Raw genomic sequence first — 21,104 nt, 5'->3', positions numbered from 1 at the left:
TATCTCTCTCATTCTCTTCTCCTACGTCTGTTTCTTCTATTCTCACCTTCTTCCTCAAATCTATCAAATTTATACACGGTCTGTTTCGACAACTTTTATTCTTCTTTCTCATATATATGTATTATATATACGTTCATCCATCGTCACTTCTCACTATCTTCGACAACAATCTTCTATCGAACCTTTTTACGGCCGACATTTTATTTTTGTGCTGTTCCGTTATTTTTTTCTAGAATTTTCCAGCTACAGCGGCTTTCGAACGCTTCGTCCTCGTCGACGAGAATTTTTCTCTATTTTTGGGGCAATTTTGTACATATTTTTACCTCGCCTAGCGAGACATCCGTTGGTTTGTGGCGCCTTCTTTTTTTTAAACGTTTTGACTCTTCATCTTCCTTGTATGCCCAGCAACGTTGTCGTTCTTGGCGGTGTTCTTAGATCTGATGGAAATTTCTTAACGAGGGGTCCTTCGCTAACAGAATTTTCGTATTCACAGAAACAGGAAAGTTTCCTCAAACCACTGGTGGACCAATATGCCAAGGAAGGCAAAGACAAGAAGGTGGTCTTCGAGGCGAACTTCTCGAAACCGAACTGCAAACCAAAATGGTTCTTCCGAAAGGACGTAAGTCTCTTCTTTCTTTTTATCTATTTATTCCGACAGCTATAAGTCTGTTATATTTGTCCATCGATTGGGTGTTCCAACGTCATAGCGGTTTCGGTCAAAATTTGAAGAATTGAAATTTCGACACGTACTTTGATTCTTACGAACGTCGTCGTTTTAGTTTGCTGGCGAATTAAGTTGCAACTTTATTCTCCTACAATCAATATTCAATCAGTTCCTTCTAACCGTTTACAATATAATAGCGTTCTATGAGAAATGGTATTGAACTAGCCTACACCGCTATGATCATCTTGCACCTAATTATTATTAAATAATTAATTGGCAAATAATAAAATAGACGTTAATCGAAAGGTTTATTCGGAAATTTTTAAAGAAATTTGCTTGTCTTATTTAGGAACTGTTCCCTTCGTCGAAATACAAGTTCAAGAACGAGGAAGATTGTTATCAACTGATTATTATGAATCCCAAGGTCGAGGATACCGGGAAGTATAAAATTGAAATTTCAGGTATCTCCAGCACAGCTTTCCTCAACGTTGAAGGTTAGTACGATTCGATGGATATTCGCGAACTGTGTACAAGGACTAGTAGTATACGTAGCGATACTTGTTCCAAAACCAAATAAGAGGACAGAGTTTGGTCTTTTCTTTAAATTTGTATTTGTTCTTAAATTTGTTAAGTCGTTGTCCTGCTCTTTGTCCTTTCTATATTTTCTATTCTTTCTTTTTTTCTCCTTTTTTTATTAACATTCTATCTACCATAGATTCGATTATAGACTCGGACTATAAGTCACAATATATCATCTTGGCTAGAATATATCGAGCTACTGATTTATTGTTACACAGAACCAGACCCAACTTACACATTCACGAAACCACTGGCTAAGAAAACAAGTGGTTACACTAAGCATGAAGTTTACATGGAATGTACAGTTAGCTCCAACCTCGCCCAAGTTTCGTGGTACAAAGGAAAAACGAAGTTGGAGGTGAAGCTTTTAAGATTACAATTTCATTTCTCGTACATCGTACAATTGAAAATACAAAATACATAAAAAAAAAAAACGATTAATTAATATCTCTAGGAGGGCGATACGTACAGTATGTCGAAGGACATGAACGGCGTTTGTCGATTAACCATAAAGAGCGCTACGCTTGAAGATAGCGGCGAGTACATTTGTAAGATTAACAAACAAACCGACAAGACTGAAACGGTTCTAACTATAGTTGGTATGTTTCAATCTAGGAAAACGTTATCCTAGATATTTTATAAACTCTGGTGATCGACGATGTTTGCAAATTCTAAAATATCCCTTTTTCCATGCAGAGTATCCTTATAAGTTCGTAAAGGTGCTCAAGTCCCAGCAGATCGTAGAAAAGGAAACGTTAACGCTCGTCTGCGAGTTGGATGACGCTGGTGGCGAAGTGAAATGGTTCAGAGGTGACCAGGAGATTGTACCTGACAAGAGGTAATGACGTCGTTTGAGATTCGATCTCCTCGATCCTTTCAAAATCGAATTCCTTCGAGCTGCAGAGCAAACATCTCGCGTATCAATTATTATACCGACAATAAATGCTGATTAAAAAATTATACTGACAATATATGCGAACGTAGACGTTATGTAATTTCTGATCTTTTCGCAAGAAAGATACAACGTGGTAAAATTTAAAACTAATTTTACCCAAAGCAAGTACAAGGACGTTTATCCCTTAGTTAATTAACAACATTAAGATCGAACTGTAGAATTAACATAAATTAAATACACGTATAGTCTTCGTCGTTTTGCTGCTCATAAACGTAGAATTTTAATACAGATACTATTAATATCGTACAGGGTACAGATCAAGGAAGAGGGCAGAAAGAGGAAGCTCATCATCAAGGATGTAAAAGTCACAGATGCCGGTCAATACTCGTGCGTGAGCAACGCTGACAAGACTGAAGCCGAAATAGTTATAAACTGTAAGTTGACCTAGCACCGGGAAGATCGTATAAGATCTATCGATCGGATGTTACGTTAATTTAATAACCAAACTCCTCAGATGCGAACCGATTCAACAAGAAGTTGAAGGACACGGTGGCAGTGGAAAGAGAAAAATTGGTACTGGATGTGGAACTTCAAGATCAGACCGCACCTGCCATCTTCTTGTTTAATGGCCAAAAGATCGAACCCAGTGAGAGGATCGAGATCAAGAACTTGGGTGGTGGCAAGCATCAACTAATCTTCAATAGACTAGAAATGAGCGATGATGGTGAAATTACATGTGAGAGCGGACAGTTAACGAGCAGCTGTAAACTGACGGTGAAGAAGGGCGAGAGTAAACCGATCGTTGAAATCCCCGATAAGGTCGAAGGTCCTTGCAGCCAACCGCTTGTGTTCGTTGTTCCTTACAAGAGTAAGTTTCGTTCTTTCCTTGTTACGAGTTGATTTAATCCTTTCGAAACACGCGTATACATGTACACACGTATACTCGTAAGTAATTAGAAAACGAGATCCTGAGGAATAATTTATTGCTACTTGAACCCCATTTGCTATGATTAGGAAATGCTAATTTTTATCATGTAGATACGTCAATATATCGATGTTCATTCGTCGAAGCGATCGTCTTCTAAAACTATTATTCTTGTCCATAGTCGAAGGAACGAAACAGAGCCAGGTAGAAGCTAAACTGATGAAAGACGGCAAACCATTGCCGTTGAAGGATGTAGAAATAGTTGTAGGCGAAGACAAGATCACGTTCAAGATCAAGAAACCTTCTCATGACCAATCTGGAATTTATCAAGTAAAGATTGGCAACAGCCAAGGAGAGGAAGTCCGTGATGTGAATATTAATATGCAAGGTAAACCGACATTTGATCGATCATTTCTATCCCAACACCAGTACTATTGCTCAGACGTGTTCTATTTGTTTTTTGTAAAGTTATTTTACTGTCCACTAAAACACTTTTCACCGTACGCTAAAACAATGGAATATGATACACAAATTTTTAATTTTACAAGATTGATTCTTACTCGTTTCTTCATTCTCCAATCTGTATAAAAAGAGGAACCTAATTTCTCGACTTCCTACAGTGTCTTCTATCGTTTTCTCCCTGAAAACTTTGCAGGCCGTCGCTCTCAACTTCGGTGTACCGTTTCACTCGCCTCTCTCCCAGCGACGAACAATAACCGTGCCATTCGTTGTAACTAACTTAATCGTTCAAACCTCGTTTAGATGTGCCAGCTCCGCCTACGGACGTTGACGTTACCGAGATCTTCCAAGACTCTTGCGTGGTGTCTTTCAAACCATCGAAAGACGACGGTGGATCACCGATCACGCAATACGTGATCGAACGTCTCGACCTCAGCAAGAAGGCACAATGGGACAGTGTCGGCGAAGTTATGCCTGGCGAGAAATGCGTTTACAAAGTCAAAGACCTTGTAGCGAAAAAAGAATACAAATTCCGTATCAGAGCGGTGAACAAACTTGGCTCCAGCGAACCCGCGATGTTCGCCAAACCAGTACTCGCGAAAGATCCATGGGGTACGTATGAAATAGTTCACTTTAAATCCGTAACTGGACAGGCGGAATCTATGCAACGCTAGGAATTATCGTCTTTGTGGTGATTTTGAGAATATACGTCGTGAAGTGTTGTATTGTCGATAAATGTATAACTTGATGTGCGTGTCTCACGATATCACCTTTTGTAAATTCCTGAATATTTCTGTCTACGTGGTGAAACGATCATCAAACCAGTTACGGGTTAATACGTTCAACGTAGATCTGATCACGGAATAAAATTACGTTTAGTATAAAATTAATTATACGTTCGCATTGCGAACGCACAGTTACTCTAAATCGGCGCCATGGTGAACGCGTTAAGTTAAAATTTTTAAACATTTTCTAAACTAGAATTTTTTGAAATTGCTATACTTTCCAAACAAAATTTTTCAAGTATAAATAAGCAAAAAAATATGGTCCTGGCAAAATTATGAGAAAAGTAATTCTTGTTGACAGACGAGCCAGGTAAACCGACGGACGTGGAGGTGGTGGACTGGGACAAAGATCACGCCGACTTGAAGTGGACGAAACCAGAAAGCGATGGCGGAGCACCGATCACGGGCTACATAATCGAGTACAAAGAGAAGTTCGGTAAAGAATGGGTGAAGGGCAAAGAAATCGAAGGAGACGTAACAGCAGCTACCATCGACGGTCTGAAGGAAGGCACCCAATACGAATTCAGAATCAGAGCCGTGAACAAGGCCGGACCTGGTGCACCTTCAGACGCTACGAAACCAATTATCGCCAAATCTCGATTCGTCAAACCGTACATCGTTGGCGATGGTTTGACCAATCTCATCATAAAGAAAGGACAAGTTATCAAATACGATATTAAATATGCCGGTGAACCCGAGCCGGAAGTCCATTGGTTCCTTGGACAAAAAGAAATTGTTCAAGATGCAGCGGAAAGAATCACGATCGATAAATATGAAAGGAACACGGTGCTTACTGTTAGAAAAACGACTAGACCAGATTCAGGCAAATACAAGCTGGTTCTGACCAACAGCTCTGGAACCTGCGAGAGCGTCGGTGACGTTGTTGTACTCGGTAAGTTTCTGTTTCTTTCCTTTTTACTCTGTCATGTCTTTTGACTTGTCTATGGCTTACTGAACTAGAATAATATAAATTCAATGGCTCAGAACTTCCGGTCATCCTTTTCGCTATCGCATAAATTGTTAAGATTCTTTAGAAAATGCTTCTAAGGAAGTTACAAAGTAAAATAGTAAATTATTCCATCCTATGTGTTCGTCGACGAACCACTTGGTACCGTGAGAACCTTTTGCAAATCGTTTCTTTCTCTTTCTGCAGACAAGCCGTCGAAACCAACTGGTCCGCTGAAAGTGGAAGAAGTCCGATCCGATCACATAACAGTGAAGTGGCAAAAGCCGGAAGACAATGGCGGTACCGATATTACCGGTTACGTTTTGGAAAAGATGGATATGGACACTGGACGATGGATCCCTGCCGGAGAAGTCGGACCAAACGATTACTCCTTCACCTTCGGTGGCTTGACTCCGAAGAAGAAATACAAATTCCGCGTGAAAGCTGTGAACAAGGAAGGTGAATCCGAGCCACTGGAAGTCGACGAAGCTATTCTTGCCAAGAATCCATATGGTAAATAGAATCATTAATAGCTTACGAGCTATTGTTCGTAGCTTTTATAATCAAAGCTTTCTCGAGTGTAAATCACAGTTCTATGGAAAATGCGTTAAAAAACGTACTTGTCGTCTTTTCCTCCTGTGATCTTCGTATATTTTTGCACGTTAGGCGCATTTTGCGCGTTTTATCGCCTTCAAGCTTTCCATAACTACACCGATCAACATGTGGATCAACCTCCGTTTTTCTTTTTATGACGTGGTTTACACCTGGAAGCTCGTTTACGTTGTGATATTACAGCCTCGAATCTCTAATGTTTGCAATTCTTTAACTTTAACTCTTGGTTTCCGTTAGATGAGCCCAGCAAACCTGGCAAACCAGAAATCTTCGATTACGACAACGTTAGCGTATCCTTGAAATGGCAGAAGCCTGAGAGCGACGGTGGCAGACCAATCACTCACTACACCGTTGAGATGAAAGACAAATTTGCGGTGGATTGGGTCGAGGTAACGAAAACCGCTGACGCCACTCCGGAAGTGAAGGTCGAAGGCCTGAAAGAGAAAATGATTTACCAATTCCGAGTTCGTGCTCATAATAAAGCAGGCGCGAGTGAACCCAGCGAACCTACCGACAACCACCTCTGCAAACACAAGAACCGTAAGTTCGTTTTCAATGTACAAACGCTGTTCATAAGTATTCGAACGTTTTGGTCAATTTACCTTAATTTTATTATTAAATTTTATCATCGAATTTTAGTTAAACCAAGAATCGACAGAACCAACTTCAAATCCGTAATCATCAAGGCGGGTCGTACGCACAAATGGTCTGTGGACATCACCGGAGAGCCACCACCAGAAATTAAATGGATTTGGAGGGATAACATCCCTCTAACCAACACGGAACGCATCAAGATCGATAACGTCGATTATCACACAGACTTTACGATCGTGAACGCGATGCGCAAAGACACCGGAAAATACACTCTCAAAGTGGAGAACGCTAACGGAACGGACGAAGAGACTGTCGAACTTACAGTTCTCGGTAAGTTTCGATTATTCTTAAAATACAATTATATTCTATTAGAACTTCTTATTTAATTATCTTATTCAGTTCTTGATTACTTTGGCAAGAACATAAGAGATCGTGAAGAAAATTTGTAGATGTGTAGCCGAGTGTCCACAGGAGAGTTAATAGAGTTGCTTTTGTTACGCAGGCAAGCCAGAAGCACCGAAGGGTCCGTTAGAAGTGACGGACATTACAGCAACCTCGGCCAAGGTGAAATGGGAGAAACCAGAAGACGATGGCGGTGTCCCGATCAAAGAATACGAGATCGAAAAATTGGACACGAAAACTGGCAAATGGGTCAGAGTGGGAAAAGTTCCAGGCAATGCACCGAATACGGAATTCGAGGTGACTGGATTAAATCCAGGAGGCGAGTACAAATTCCGCGTTACAGCTGTCAACGACGAAGGTGATTCCGAACCACTTGAGAGCGAACGTCCGATCATCGCCAGAAATCCATATGGTAGGCATGAAAGCTGCGATTCAAAGCGAAACGCAGAGTACAAGTACTATATCGATATGTCTTAATTATATTTTTGAAATTCTTATATTTTAAAAGAGAGAAAATATAGGAGAAACGAAAATAATAAATTTCAATATAAATTCGTGGGCAAAACATGATGAAAACGATGAAAATGAAAAACACAGTGATATTTATATTTTCTTTGCTATATCTTTGAGATCTGACAGTAAAAGAACAGTAGAATGATCAGAACGTATAATGGATCGCAAAATCTTTCACACCAATTTCTGCTGATAATTTCTAGACGAACCACATAAACCTGGAACACCTGAGATAACCGACTACGACAATGAGTCCATAAGTTTGAAATGGACTGCTCCGGATTTCGATGGTGGTGCACCGATCGAGAAGTATATTATCGAGAAGAAAGATCGTTATAAACCAGACTGGGAAAAAGCGATGGAGGTACCTGGAAGTCAACTGGAGGCGAAGGTAGGCGATCTGAAGGAGCGAGGAGAATATCAATTCAGGATTATTGCTGTAAACAAAGCCGGACCATCTCCGCCATCAGACGCCTCGAAGATGCAGATATGCAAACACAAATCCCGTAAGTATTCCATTCCTATTTGATACTGTACTTTATGATATGTAATTCTTCCAAACCTTACATCGAATCTTCGTTTTCTTTTGTAATAGTGAAACCAAGAATCGATCGTACAAACTTGAAGCCTATCACCGTACGAGCTGGCAAACCAATCAAATACGACGTGGACGTTCGCGGTGAACCACCTCCAGAAATCACCTGGTATCACAAGAACCAAGAAGTTAAAACTGGTGAAAATATCGAAATCGTCAATGTCGATTACAACACGAAACTTAGTATTACCGATAGCGTACGTAAAAATACTGGAGTGTGGAAGATCAAGGCTGTAAACGCACACGGTGAAGACGAAGCCGAGGTCGAAATTACCATACTTTGTAAGTTTAACTTTGATGTTCGATCATTAACGATGCAATTTTATGGAACATTCCTTATAGAAGAAAATGATTGAGAACTGACAAAAAATATACCGAAGAAATATCCAAAACTAATGACTGTATTTCATCAGTAATGATTTGGACACGCTACTAGTTTTAGTAATTCACCAGTGCTCACCAGTACTAAGTAACTTAAATTATTAATCAGTAGAAAATAATCTAAATTGCTGGAAGATAAGTAATGCCAGCTACCAAAATTCAGTAATACACTATTCAGGGACTCTAGCATATTACTTACAACGCAATAATCTTTCTCTTTAAGGAATGATAGTATCTATTTATATGACAATACTTGATAATACCTAACGCATAATATACGTGACTATAAATGTTAATAGCGTCTCCTGGAAAACCAGAGGGCCCTCTGAAAGTGTCCGATGTCACAAAGAGCGGTTGCAAATTGAAATGGGGAAAACCAGAAGACGATGGTGGTAAACCTATTACTGGGTATGTAGTGGAGAAACTAGACAAATCCACTGGAAGATGGATCCCGGTTGGACGCACTTCAGATACCGAAATGGACGTTAAAGGCCTCCAAGAAGGTCACGAATATGAATTCCGAGTGAAAGCAGTTAACGAAGAAGGCGAATCAGAACCATTGGTCACTGATAGCACGACCCTTGCAAAGAATCCTTATGGTAAGACCTTTATACTTCACATTTCACACAATGCTGTAGATTGATCATCTTTCATTTGTTATTAGTATATTCATATATTCTAATAAAATGCGTGCATTGTTAACACAAACCAACCAAAGTATCATCAACATTCTGACATAGTAGACATTCATAGGGTATTTTTAAACGAATGAGAAAAAAATTAATCGTCCGAATAATTTTTAGACGTATCTAGTAAGCCTGGTGTACCAGAGTTGGAAGATTGGGACGTGGATCGTGTCGATCTGAAATGGGAACCGCCAAAAGATACGGGAGGTGCACCTATTACGGGTTACATAATAGAAATGAAAGAGAAACCATCGACAAATTGGGTAGAAGCTACGGTAACTCAATCACCGCAACCAAAGGGGCGCGTCACAGGCCTTAAAAAGGGCTCTGTTTATCAATTCCGTGTGCGTGCCGTTAACAAAGCTGGACCATCCGAACCAAGCGACTCAACCAAGCCACATGTTGCAAAGGCGCGATTCTGTGAGTATCTTTCAGCAATGTTTTTATTGATAAATCTAATTTCTTAATTAGATTGCGAATGATTCTGCAAATGTATAACAATTATTCTCATATCGCATTTATATATCTGCACATGTATTATAGATATCGTTCGATACATTAAACTTAAATTCAACACATTGCTAATATATTTTGAATATTTGCATTTGCAATCTGCTCATTGCAATCGATTCGGAGATGTTACTATTTAATTTTCGATTTTCAGTGAAACCACACATCAACCGTGACAAATTGCAAACGATCAAAGTGAGAGCCGGCCAAACGGTGAAACTGGAAGTCGACATCGAAGGTGAACCACCACCAACCGTCACCTGGAGCTTCGGTGGTGCAGAGCTGCAAACCGGAGCCAACGTGAAAATCGATAACGAAGATTACCTGACAAAGATTCAGTTGACCAACACTAGTCGCAAGCTCAGTGGCAAATACACCATCAAAGCTGTGAACGATTCCGGACAGGACGAGGCTGACGTTGAAATTATGATTCTCGATAAGCCTGGAAAACCAGAAGGTCCGTTGGAAGTGACAGATATTCACAAGGAGGGATGCAAATTAAAGTGGAACAAACCGAGAGACGACGGTGGTTTGCCACTGTCTAATTACTTGGTGGAGAAAATGGATACAACTACAGGTCGATGGGTATCCGCTGGGATGGTTGATCCTGAAAAAACAGAACTCACTCTTACCGGTTTGGAACCTGGAAAGAGATACGAATTCCGCGTCAAGGCTGTAAACGAGGAAGGAGAATCCGAACCTTTGCAGACAGATGTTCCCATCGTCGCTAAAAATCCTTATGGTATGAAGAATTACTTGGAAAATTTTAGATTTTAATTTCTCACGGTGATTAGATAACGTGTTTATTTCTTCTCTGGGTTTCGATCGTGTTTTTAATTGTTAAAATTAGGTAATTAGCTTTCTAAAATATGCGTCGTAACAACGCTTAAACTTGAATCTTCAGATCCACCTGCTCCGCCTGGTCTACCAGAGATCATCGATTGGGCCGAGAACATGGTGAAACTGAAGTGGGAGCCGCCAATTCGAGACGGTGGTGCACCTATCACAGGATACATAATCGAAATGAAAGACAAGTTTGGTACCGCCTTTGTAAAGGCTGCAGAGGTCGATGGTCCAGTTTGTACAGGAACAGTGACCCGACTAGAGGAAGGAAATCAATATCAGTTCAGAGTTCGAGCAGTAAATAAGGCCGGTCCTGGTGAACCTAGCGAGGCTACCAATCCTCACACTGCTAAGGCTCGTTGGCGTGAGTATAACATTAATATTATTCGAATTAAATATTTTACGATTATAGTAAAATTCCACTTGAATCTAAACTTATCTGAGGAAAATATAATAATTACCATTACGCATTATTTTTGCCGATATCAAAAATGCTAAAGATCGCTTAGAATCTATGGAATTATACATATAATAATTAACATAATAAAAAACATCACGGAACAGGAATTGCTAATCGATGAGTTAATCGAGCAATAACTAAAATTTCGTTTCGTCCTGTTACAGTGAAACCATTCATCGATCGTACCAATTTGCAACCGATAACTGTAAAAGTTGGTCTCACCGTAACCTTGGACGTGAATATCATTGGTGAGCCACCACCAAATGTAACTTGGTACTTTAAAGAGAAAGAACTTAAGTCGGACGATACGATCCGTATCGACAACATTGACTACAATAGCAAATTCTTCATCCTGAAGACTAAGAGGGCTCATACCGGAAAATACGTAATTAAAGCAAAGAACGAAGTAGGCGAGGACAGTGCCGATGTCGAAATAATCGTCATCGGTAAACCAAGCAAACCAAAAGTACGTATTATATTGAAAACGTTCCTACATTCCCATCCCCTGTTTGCATAGCAGGGTATAAAGTAACAGTTTGGAATACAATTTCGTAGAAATTATTAGAACTACGAATACCTATCTGGCATTATTGAAATCACAATAATTCAGCATCGTAATAAGTAACATTCGAATTCATTCAATGAAAACCCCTTATTTAGAGTTATTATTTATTAGAGTTATTATTTTATTTAGCTGTAACCCTACACGAATTCGATGGTAAAACATAATTCTAAATTTAAAGAATCAGACTTTTCCGAAAATAAGTTATATTCTTTAAAAATTGTAAGACTTCTAGCCAGTGAAGAATTACTATTTTGCGTTACAGGGTCCTCTCGAAATCTCCGACGTGAATAAACACGGTTGCAAATTGAAATGGGAGAAACCCGACGACGACGGCGGTGTGCCAGTCGAATACTATGAGATCGAGAAGTTGGATCCTCTTACCGGACAATGGATTCCTTGCGCGAAATCCGTGGAACCGGAAGTTACGGTAACCGGACTCCAGGAAGGCAAGCCGTACAAATTCCGTGTGAAAGCGGTAAATCGCGAAGGTGAATCCGACGACTTGGAAGCGGACAAGTCTATCATAGCTAAAAATCCGTTCGACGAGCCTGGCAAACCTGGTCGTCCAGAAATCAGAAACTGGGACAAGGACTTCGTTGACCTTGAATGGACAGCACCGAAAGACGACGGCGGTGCTCCAATTGAGAAATATATTGTGCAGATGAGAGACAAAGAAGGAAGGCAATGGATAGACGTTGCTAATGTTCTTGGAGATCGCACTACTGCCAAGGTCACCGATGGCATCCAGGAAGGTCACGAATACGAGTTCAGAGTAGTTGCTGTCAATAGAGCCGGACCCGGTGAACCCAGCGATACCTCGAAGAGCGTTGTGGCTAAGCCGCGATTCTGTAAGTGTATAGGTCATAGTATATTGTTTCACGGCTAAACTCATTCAAGGAAGTTCGTAGAAGCTTGTGTTCTCGTGGAATCTGTTTAAGAATTACACGCCTCCTCTTTCCTATCAAATTTCGTATATATTGTCTGATACTGATAAATTCTTTTTCTTTTTCATCGCGTAAAGTGGCACCACGTATCGATCGCAAAAACCTACAGAAGAAGATTATGCGAACGGGACAAATGTTACGAATCGAAGCAGATATACAAGGTGAACCACCACCAGTCATTACTTGGAAGCTCAAGGACGCTGTGCTTAAGAGCATGGACCGTCTTAAGATCGAAAATGAAGACTATCACACCACCTTCATTATAAGCAAATTACAGAGATCGGATGCTGGAACTTACACTGTTATTGCCAAGAACGACAGCGGCACCGATCAAGTCGATGTCGAGCTCCAGGTACGTTAAGATACTACTCTGATAATTCTGAGTAGCGTACATAGATAGATAGATAGATAGAGAGAGAGAGAACTTATAAAAAGAAAAGAACAAACGATAAATTATTTTCCCTTCCAGGTATTGAGCAAACCTGGCAAACCAAAGGGACCGCTCGAGGTGTCAGACGTGACCGCAGAGGGATGCAAATTGAAATGGGACAAACCCGACGACGACGGTGGCGAGCCAGTCGATCATTATGTCATCGAAAGGATGGACGTTGATACCGGAAGGTGGGTACCTTGTGGCACGAGCAAGACTCCAGAAGCAGAAATCACCGGCCTCAACGAAGGCAAAGACTACATGTTCCGCGTGAAGGCTGTCAATTCCGAAGGTGAATCCGAACCATTGGAGACGGCGATTCCAACCACTGCCAAGAACCCTTACAGTAAGTAGATGTTATTTCAACTTCGGTATACCGGGGATTCTTAAGCTTTTCTGCTTAAATTCGTACCACCATGATATACAATACCTTCTCCTTCAAATTTCTGGCCATTCAGTACTATTTTCATAATCTTGCTGTGTTACCGTAGCCGAGCCAGACGCCCCAGGCAAGCCGGATCTAAAGGATTGGTCGAAGCACCACGTAGACCTAAAGTGGAAAGCGCCAAAGAAGGATGGCGGTGCGCCGATCGAGAAGTACATCATCGAAAAGAAAGATCAATACGGCAAATGGCAGAAGGCGGCTGAAGTTCCTGGAAACAAAACAGAAGGCAGAGTCGAGGATCTCGTCGAAGGACAGAAGTATCAGTTCCGTGTGAAAGCGGTGAACAAAGGTGGTCAGAGCAAACCCAGTGAACCAAGCGACAGTCTAGTAGCCAAGGATCGTTACGCAGCACCGAAGATCGATCGTACCAACTTGAAAGATCTAACGATCAAAGCTGGCACTCACATTCGATTAGACGTGAAAGTTACCGGTGAACCACCTCCAACGAAAACATGGTTCTTGAACAAAGCCAAACAGGAGTCTGCTGGCGCGGTGACCATCGAATTGGAAGATTACAAAACCAAGTTCTTGGTATCGTCCGCTAGCAGAGCTCACACTGGCACGTTGACGCTGAAAGCAGAGAACAGCTCTGGAAAAGATGAAGCGTCGATCGAGATTTTGGTCTTGGACAAACCTAGCAAACCAGAAGGCCCGCTTAAAGTATCCGACGTGCACAAAGAAGGATGCACACTGAAATGGAATCCACCCCTGGATGATGGTGGCACACCGCTGGATCATTACGTGGTCGAAAAAATGGACACGGAAACAGGAAGGTGGATTCCAGTGGGACGCACGAAGGAACCTACTATGGTAGTGGAAAATTTGGTACCTGGTCAGGAATACAAGTTCCGAGTTAGCGCTGTGAATGCTGAAGGCGAATCGGAACCTTTGGAAACTGAACACGGAATCGTAGCCAAGAATCCCTTCGGTTAGTATTTCAAACATTTATTGATTCATGATATTAACCATATATTTGTTATAATTCGTTGTATTTTTTATTTTAACGTCGATTTTCTTTACCGACGTTCGATAATGATCGTTTAAATTTAAGTTTCGAAACAATCCGAAGTGTTTCAAAGCGCATCGTTGTATTCTCGAAATTGAAAAAAGAAAAAAGACTGAAGACGAATCACCAAATTCGTTTTATAGACGAACCTGGGCCGCCTGGTCGACCAGAGGCAACCGATTGGGACAAGGATCACATAGACCTAAGATGGACTCCACCCTTAACCGATGGTGGATCTCCAATCACTGGATACATAATTGAGAAGCGCGAGAAAGACAGTCCACGATGGATAAAGGCTTGCGAAACCGGACCTGATTGCAAAGGACGCGTCGATAATCTCGACGAGGGTGTCGAGTATGAGTTCCGCGTGAAAGCTGTTAACATTGCTGGTCCCGGTGAACCATCCGAAACCAGCAAACCGATTACAGCCAAGAGTCGACGACGTAAGAATTTTTCCAATTTTTATGCAATCGATCGAGTTGCGTAGAAGCCACACTGATCAATTCCGTATAAAAAGTTAAATGCTAATCACAATCACATACTCAGTTAAAAACAGAAGGTACAATTGAGATCAGTTTGACTTATAAGAAACTGAATTATCGATCGTCTCGACTGAACTATCGACTAATCGATTGTCTTCCAACAGTTGCACCTAAGATCGACAGAAAGAACTTACGCGACATCACAGTACGCGAGAACGAAGGATTCCACTTCGACGTGAAAATCATCGGTGAACCACCGCCAGATGTTACATGGGTTCTCAACAACAAGAGCATTCAACAAACAACGTTCCGCAGGATACAGAACGTTCCATACAATACCAAGTTCTTTAACGACAAACCCGAACGAAAAGACAGCGGCATTTATAAGATCACAGCTGTCAATCAGTATGGATCCGACACTGCGGAAGTCGAAGTCACCGTTGTCTGTACGTGTTCATTTATTTCGTTGTTTCGAATTAGAGTCGAGCGTTATTCCGATAAATACCGTCTCGAATAAATATTTATCTAAATTTGTATAAAGTTGCGCGACTTACTTACGCCTATGGTTCTTTCGCAGCTAAACCTGCCAAACCAGAAGGACCACTGGAAGTGTCCGATATTCATGCAGAAGGATGCACGCTCAAGTGGAAGAAACCAAAGGACGACGGTGGAGAACCCATCGAGGGATACCTCGTGGAGAAATTCGATCCAGACACTGGTGTTTGGTTACCAGTCGGCAAGACGACAGGACCGGAAATGAAGGTGGAAGGACTGACACCTGGACACGAATACAAGTTCAGAGTGAAGGCGCTTAACAAAGAAGGAGAATCGGAACCACTGGAAACATTTAGCTCGATTGTAGCGAAAGATCCATTCAGTAAGTGAAATTATTGGATTCTAATTGCCCGTAAATTAAACATTCCATTCTGCAATGATACAGACGAACAAACGAATGAGCTTGGGAGCCCCGCAAGAAATTTAACAGTGACAACTTCTTTCAGCTGTACCAAGTCCTCCTGGTGCGCCGGAACCAGTCGATTGGACCGCCAACCAGGTTGAGCTTACATGGAAAGAACCGGTCAGCGATGGTGGATCACCCATTACCGGCTACATCATCGAAAAGAAAGACAAATACAGTACAATGTGGGAAAAGGCTTTGGAAATCGAAGTACCGACCACGAAAGGTCTGGTTCACGGGCTCATCGAGGGTAACGATTATCTGTTCCGCGTGATAGCTGTGAACAAAGCCGGGCAGTCAGAGCCCAGCGATACCAGCAAGACGTTCACCGCTAAACCACGCTATCGTAAGTATTTCGTTATTAATTTCAATGCACTAACGTTACTTTACATTTTTCAATAACGTTACGTTTTCACGTTACCTCGTTATCGATTTAACGAAGTGTATCGAGTCTCGAAGAATCTATCTTTCAACGATCGTGGCAACAATCCAACTTATCATCGCCTTGTATCCCTGAGACAAAAGAAGCAGTATCCTCGTCGCAAATATAATATCATACATAATTTTCGGATAGACATCATTAACGATAACGCACCCAATGCTCTATAAATAATCATCAGTGAAATCGATTTTTGGCACTTGATCGGGCGATGGCTTACATATAAATTTCATTTCGACAGTGGCACCCAAGATCGATCGGCGCAATCTGCGTGACGTTACTCTGTCGGCTGGTTCGTTACTGAGATTCGATGCTAATGTAATCGGCGAGCCTCCACCACACATCGAGTGGCGATACGGAGCTATACCTCTGCATTCCGATAGGAAAGTGCAGATAGACAATTCCGATTATAGCACCAAATTCAGCATTCGTCCTGTGTCGCGCGACGACAGCGGCGATTACAGTGTCACAGCCACCAATTCCTCTGGAAGGGATTCCGTCACCATACAAGTCACAGTCACGGACAAACCAATGCCACCGGAAGGTCCGCTTCAAGTAACGGATGTTCACAAAGAGGGATGCAAGTTGAAATGGAAGAGACCGAAAGACGATGGCGGCACCCCGATCGAGTATTATCAAGTGGACAAAATGGACCCAGAGACTGGATGCTGGGTGCCTTGCGGCCGATCTACCGAACCTAGTAAGTCCCATAATTATTTTAGTTTATATATTTATAAATTTAACCATGTAATTGAAAGGCATTCTTTTAAAAAGTCGCTACATGTACAATTTTTAATATTATAATCATATTATACAGAAATGTCGTTGTAATGTCAGATAAACGAATAAACTTTCTTGCGTTTTAATAGACCTGGAGGTAAGTGGACTGACACCGGGCAAAGAATATCTGTTCCGAGTTAGCGCGGTAAATGCCGAGGGAGAGTCTAAACCTCTGGAAGCGGAACAAACGATCATAGCTAAGAATCCATTCGGTGAGTAAGCAAAAATTTATCTGCTTGCAACGTTAGCGAGGTCGTTCGTCGTCGACATTTTTAATTACGTTTACAATTGTAAATTCTTAGACGAACCAGATAAACCAGGCGATCTGCGTGTTACCGATTGGGACAAGGACCACGTCGATCTCGCATGGACACCACCAGCGAACGACGGTGGCTCGCCTATTACTGGCTACATAATCGAGAAGAAAGACAAATACGGCGAATGGGAGAAGGCCGTAGAGGTACCAGCGGATGAAACGTCAGCCACTGTCCCTGACTTGATAGAAGGCCAGCCATACGAGTTCCGCGTGCGAGCCGTAAACAAGGCTGGCCCTGGCGAACCTTCGGATCCGACGCCAACGATCATTGCCAAGCCGCGAAACCTTGCACCGAAGATCGATCGTACGAATTTGGTAGAGGTCAGAATCAAAGCTGGTCAAAACTTCAGCTTCGACGTGAAGGTTTCGGGTGAACCTCCTCCAACCACGAAATGGATGTTGGGAAAACGCGAGGTGCGACCGACAGAGCGTATAAAAGTAAAACACGTGGATTACAACACGACTCTCAGCGTCAGAAATGCTACCAGAGCGGAATCTGGAAGATACACTATCACCGCCGAGAATATAAATGGCATGGACGAAGCAGTTGTCAAGGTAACGGTTCTGGACAAACCGAGCCCGCCTCAAGGACCGCTCAGAGCATCTGACGTGCACGCGGAAGGATGCAAATTATCGTGGAAACCACCGGAAGACGACGGTGGCCAACCAATCGACAAATACGTCGTGGAAAAGATGGACGAAGCGACTGGTCGCTGGGTACCTGCAGGAGAGACGGACGGACCGCAGACCTCGTTGGAGGTTGAAGGGCTTACGCCAGGTCATAAGTACAAGTTCAGAGTCCGTGCGGTTAATAAGCAAGGCAAATCAGAACCGCTCACGGCTATGCAGGGCATCGAAGCGAAGAATCCATTCGGTGAGTGTGAGCTTTCATTCGATATTTTGCGCAGGTTCGTAATCTCATGAATAGAAGTAAAGAAATATTAGGTCGTTCCATGAGAAATTCATTCATAGTGGCTACAATAAGTACTTGTACTTTGTCTTTATTGTACCGTTTATATATCAATTGATTAGATTTAAGTGTATTAAGTCTTGTATTATTTTCTATATAAATGGTATGATCTCAAATATCCAATGTAGAATTCTCGTCGTAATTTTTAATAGGAGAAATTGTGGTGGATATCAAACGTGTTGCTTTAAATGACGAAACGAGTGAATACTTGTGATAGTCAGATATATTTAAAAATCACTCTGAATACAAAAATACAGAGTTAGTATAATACGTCGTAATCATCGCTGGCTGATAATGAATAATGAATGTGCTAGAGAGCTTGTTCGTCTATTTATACCGGAAAGTTTGAATTCGACTCTGGTTGCCGATTGTACGTAGCGGCGATATTGTTTTGTCCGGAGTTTGTTTACTTCTAAATCTCGTACGTCGGAACGGAACCTAACCTAACCCCGAGGCAAAACAATAGCACGAGTCACTCTCGATCCGAATCGTGCTAAGACTCATGTGCCGCTACAAAACGAATCTCTATTCAGATCTTATTTCTTTACTTGTTTTTATAAGGATATAAATTTGCGTAAAGATCTACAATCTCGTTATACCTTGGATCGCTTCTTTTATTAAACATAATTATTATCTTTAGACGAGCCGGGAAAACCTGGCACTCCGACCGTCAGCGACTACGACTCGGACTTTGTCGAACTTCAATGGGATCGTCCGCAAGAAGATGGTGGTTCACCTATTACTGGTTACATCATAGAGAAACGAGACAAATATAGTCCTACCTGGGAGAAATGCGCAGAAGTCGAGGGTGACGTAAATCGTGGAAGAGTGCCCGATCTCGTGGAGGGCACGCATTATGAATTCCGCGTTAGGGCTGTTAACAAAGCTGGCCCCGGTGAACCCTCTGACGCTTCTAAATCTCACTTGGCTCGACCTAAGAACCGTAATTATCTCTTTATCTCTTTTCTTTCCCTCCCCCCTCATCAAAGGTATATATGTCGATAAAAAAATGTTCATTTTCAGTTGCACCGAAGATCGACAGGAAGTACATGCTGGACGTAAAAGTAAAAGCCGGTGGCTTCTACGACTTCGACGTTCCTGTAATCGGCGAACCGCCACCAACCAAACAATGGTCGCTGAAGGGCACGATACTCGTGCCAAGCGATCGCATCAAGATCATAAACGAAGACTACAACACCAAAGTTCGTGTGATCGAAGCGAAACGTTCCGATGCAGGCGTGTACACTCTGGAAGCGAAGAACATCAACGGCAAAGACACTGCTACCTTAACTGTGAACGTCCTCGACATTCCAGCACCACCGGAAGGACCTTTAAGGATCGACAACGTGACAAAGAACGGTTGCGACCTGAAATGGCGCCCACCGAAAGACGATGGTGGTTCAGAAATTCTATATTACCAGGTGGAGAAGATGGATACAGAGAACATGAGATGGGTGCCAGTAGCGGAAGCTTCCTCGACTTATGCACACGTGGATCACCTGATCGAAGGCCACGACTATCAGTTCCGTGTGCGTGCGGTAAACAAACAAGGTGAATCGTTGCCGCTCACTGGTATGGATACCATTACTGCGAAAGATCCCTACGACAAGCCTGACAAACCTGGAACACCTGTTGCCACTGATTGGGACAAGGATCACGTCGACTTGGAATGGACACGACCGAAAAAAGATGGTGGTTCACCTATTACGGGATATATCATCGAAAAGAAACCTCGTTTTGGCACGTGGGAGAAGGCTTTGGAAATCGATGGAACTAAAACTAGCGCCAGGGTACCAGATCTTGTTGAAGGACAAGAATATGAGTTTAGGGTCATCGCTGTTAATAAAGCTGGTCCTGGCGAGCCATCCGAAGCTTCTTCCCCTATCGTTGCAAAACCACGTTTCCGTAAGTAAAGAATTCCTTTCTTCTTCTTTTTTCTGTGTAAAACGTACTTTCAAACTTAAACACAACGTTCAAATATAATTTTATTTAACTTTACTTAAGTTTATCTTTTGAATAATGTATATGTATGATCATTTTTCTTACAGTTGCTCCATCCTTTGATCCACATGCACTGAGCGACTTGGTTGTTCGAGCTGGACAGAAGATTAGCTACATCATCCCTATCCAAGCATCGCCTAAACCTACGGCCACTTGGACCCTGGACGGAGAGGTGATTATGGCCGACTCTCGCCATGAAATGTACACTACTCATACCGAAACCACCTTTGAGATTCCATTCTCTGTTCGCTCTGACACTGGCCGTTACGCTCTCACTTTGGAGAACGAGCACGGGAAATTCAGGTAATTTCGAATCTATGATAACTAGACTGTAGGTGTTTATGTAAATTCAAATTTTTATGACAAAGTGGAACTTAAGTGTAGTAGGACCCCGTTTATACCATCTCTATAACGAACTTCTGTTTAGTTTAGTATAGTTAGATAAAGAGAAATAAAATGTTTCAGTTCAAGCGCCAGAGTCACCGTCCTCGATAGGCCATCACCACCACAGAAACCGCTCGAGATCAGCAAAATCACCAAGGAAGGTTGTCACTTGGCTTGGGGCCATCCATTGGACGATGGTGGCAGCCCCATATTGCACTATATTATCGAAAAAATGGATCTGTCGCGAGGCACTTGGTCCGATGCTGGCATGAGCACGATATTGAGCCACGAAGTAGCGCGACTGACGCATCGCAAGGAGTATCTCTTCCGTGTGAAAGCTGTCAACACCATTGGAGAATCCGATCCTCTCGAAGCACCAAAGAGTATCATCGCTAAGAATTTGTTCGGTTAGTGTTCGACTATGAACGATTCAAAGATTTCTAATTATTTGTATGATAAAAAATGGCCAGTCAAACATCAATTATAGTAGCAAATTCCTTAAAAACGGAACGATTTAAATTACAAGGAAAACAAG

At 42.0% G+C, this 21,104-nt stretch overlaps 1 protein-coding gene across 33 annotated transcripts in view; it reads left to right on the top strand.

Moving 5' to 3' along the window:
• The window catches only part of LOC117208339 (twitchin), a 77,346-nt gene that overhangs the window by 40,985 nt on the left and 15,257 nt on the right, over window positions 1-21,104 (top strand). For all 33 annotated transcript variants that reach the window (XM_033449477.1, XM_033449447.1, XM_033449458.1 and 30 more), the window contains 36 exons: window positions 494-619; window positions 1,014-1,158; window positions 1,462-1,601; window positions 1,698-1,842; window positions 1,940-2,081; window positions 2,448-2,572; window positions 2,653-3,006; window positions 3,245-3,451; window positions 3,826-4,134; window positions 4,609-5,199; window positions 5,461-5,766; window positions 6,103-6,405; window positions 6,505-6,789; window positions 6,962-7,273; window positions 7,578-7,880; window positions 7,970-8,251; window positions 8,650-8,949; window positions 9,154-9,456; window positions 9,701-10,288; window positions 10,451-10,753; window positions 11,014-11,315; window positions 11,677-12,262; window positions 12,436-12,710; window positions 12,828-13,134; window positions 13,280-14,161; window positions 14,383-14,682; window positions 14,886-15,167; window positions 15,299-15,598; window positions 15,723-16,025; window positions 16,360-16,818; window positions 16,988-17,110; window positions 17,201-18,088; window positions 18,825-19,127; window positions 19,208-20,089; window positions 20,233-20,488; window positions 20,651-20,976. In XM_033449477.1, the coding sequence (XP_033305368.1) occupies window positions 494-619; window positions 1,014-1,158; window positions 1,462-1,601; window positions 1,698-1,842; window positions 1,940-2,081; window positions 2,448-2,572; window positions 2,653-3,006; window positions 3,245-3,451; window positions 3,826-4,134; window positions 4,609-5,199; window positions 5,461-5,766; window positions 6,103-6,405; window positions 6,505-6,789; window positions 6,962-7,273; window positions 7,578-7,880; window positions 7,970-8,251; window positions 8,650-8,949; window positions 9,154-9,456; window positions 9,701-10,288; window positions 10,451-10,753; window positions 11,014-11,315; window positions 11,677-12,262; window positions 12,436-12,710; window positions 12,828-13,134; window positions 13,280-14,161; window positions 14,383-14,682; window positions 14,886-15,167; window positions 15,299-15,598; window positions 15,723-16,025; window positions 16,360-16,818; window positions 16,988-17,110; window positions 17,201-18,088; window positions 18,825-19,127; window positions 19,208-20,089; window positions 20,233-20,488; window positions 20,651-20,976 (12,343 nt within the window). The remainder of the gene's footprint in view (window positions 1-493; window positions 620-1,013; window positions 1,159-1,461; window positions 1,602-1,697; window positions 1,843-1,939; window positions 2,082-2,447; window positions 2,573-2,652; window positions 3,007-3,244; window positions 3,452-3,825; window positions 4,135-4,608; window positions 5,200-5,460; window positions 5,767-6,102; window positions 6,406-6,504; window positions 6,790-6,961; window positions 7,274-7,577; window positions 7,881-7,969; window positions 8,252-8,649; window positions 8,950-9,153; window positions 9,457-9,700; window positions 10,289-10,450; window positions 10,754-11,013; window positions 11,316-11,676; window positions 12,263-12,435; window positions 12,711-12,827; window positions 13,135-13,279; window positions 14,162-14,382; window positions 14,683-14,885; window positions 15,168-15,298; window positions 15,599-15,722; window positions 16,026-16,359; window positions 16,819-16,987; window positions 17,111-17,200; window positions 18,089-18,824; window positions 19,128-19,207; window positions 20,090-20,232; window positions 20,489-20,650; window positions 20,977-21,104) is intronic.

Source organism: Bombus bifarius, unplaced genomic scaffold, assembly GCF_011952205.1.
Source record: "Bombus bifarius isolate JDL3187 unplaced genomic scaffold, Bbif_JDL3187 scf7180000008062, whole genome shotgun sequence".
NCBI classification, from domain to species: domain Eukaryota; kingdom Metazoa; phylum Arthropoda; class Insecta; order Hymenoptera; family Apidae; genus Bombus; species Bombus bifarius.
Note: the sequence above shows the minus strand (reverse complement) of the source record. Positions and strands in the feature narration are given on the sequence as shown.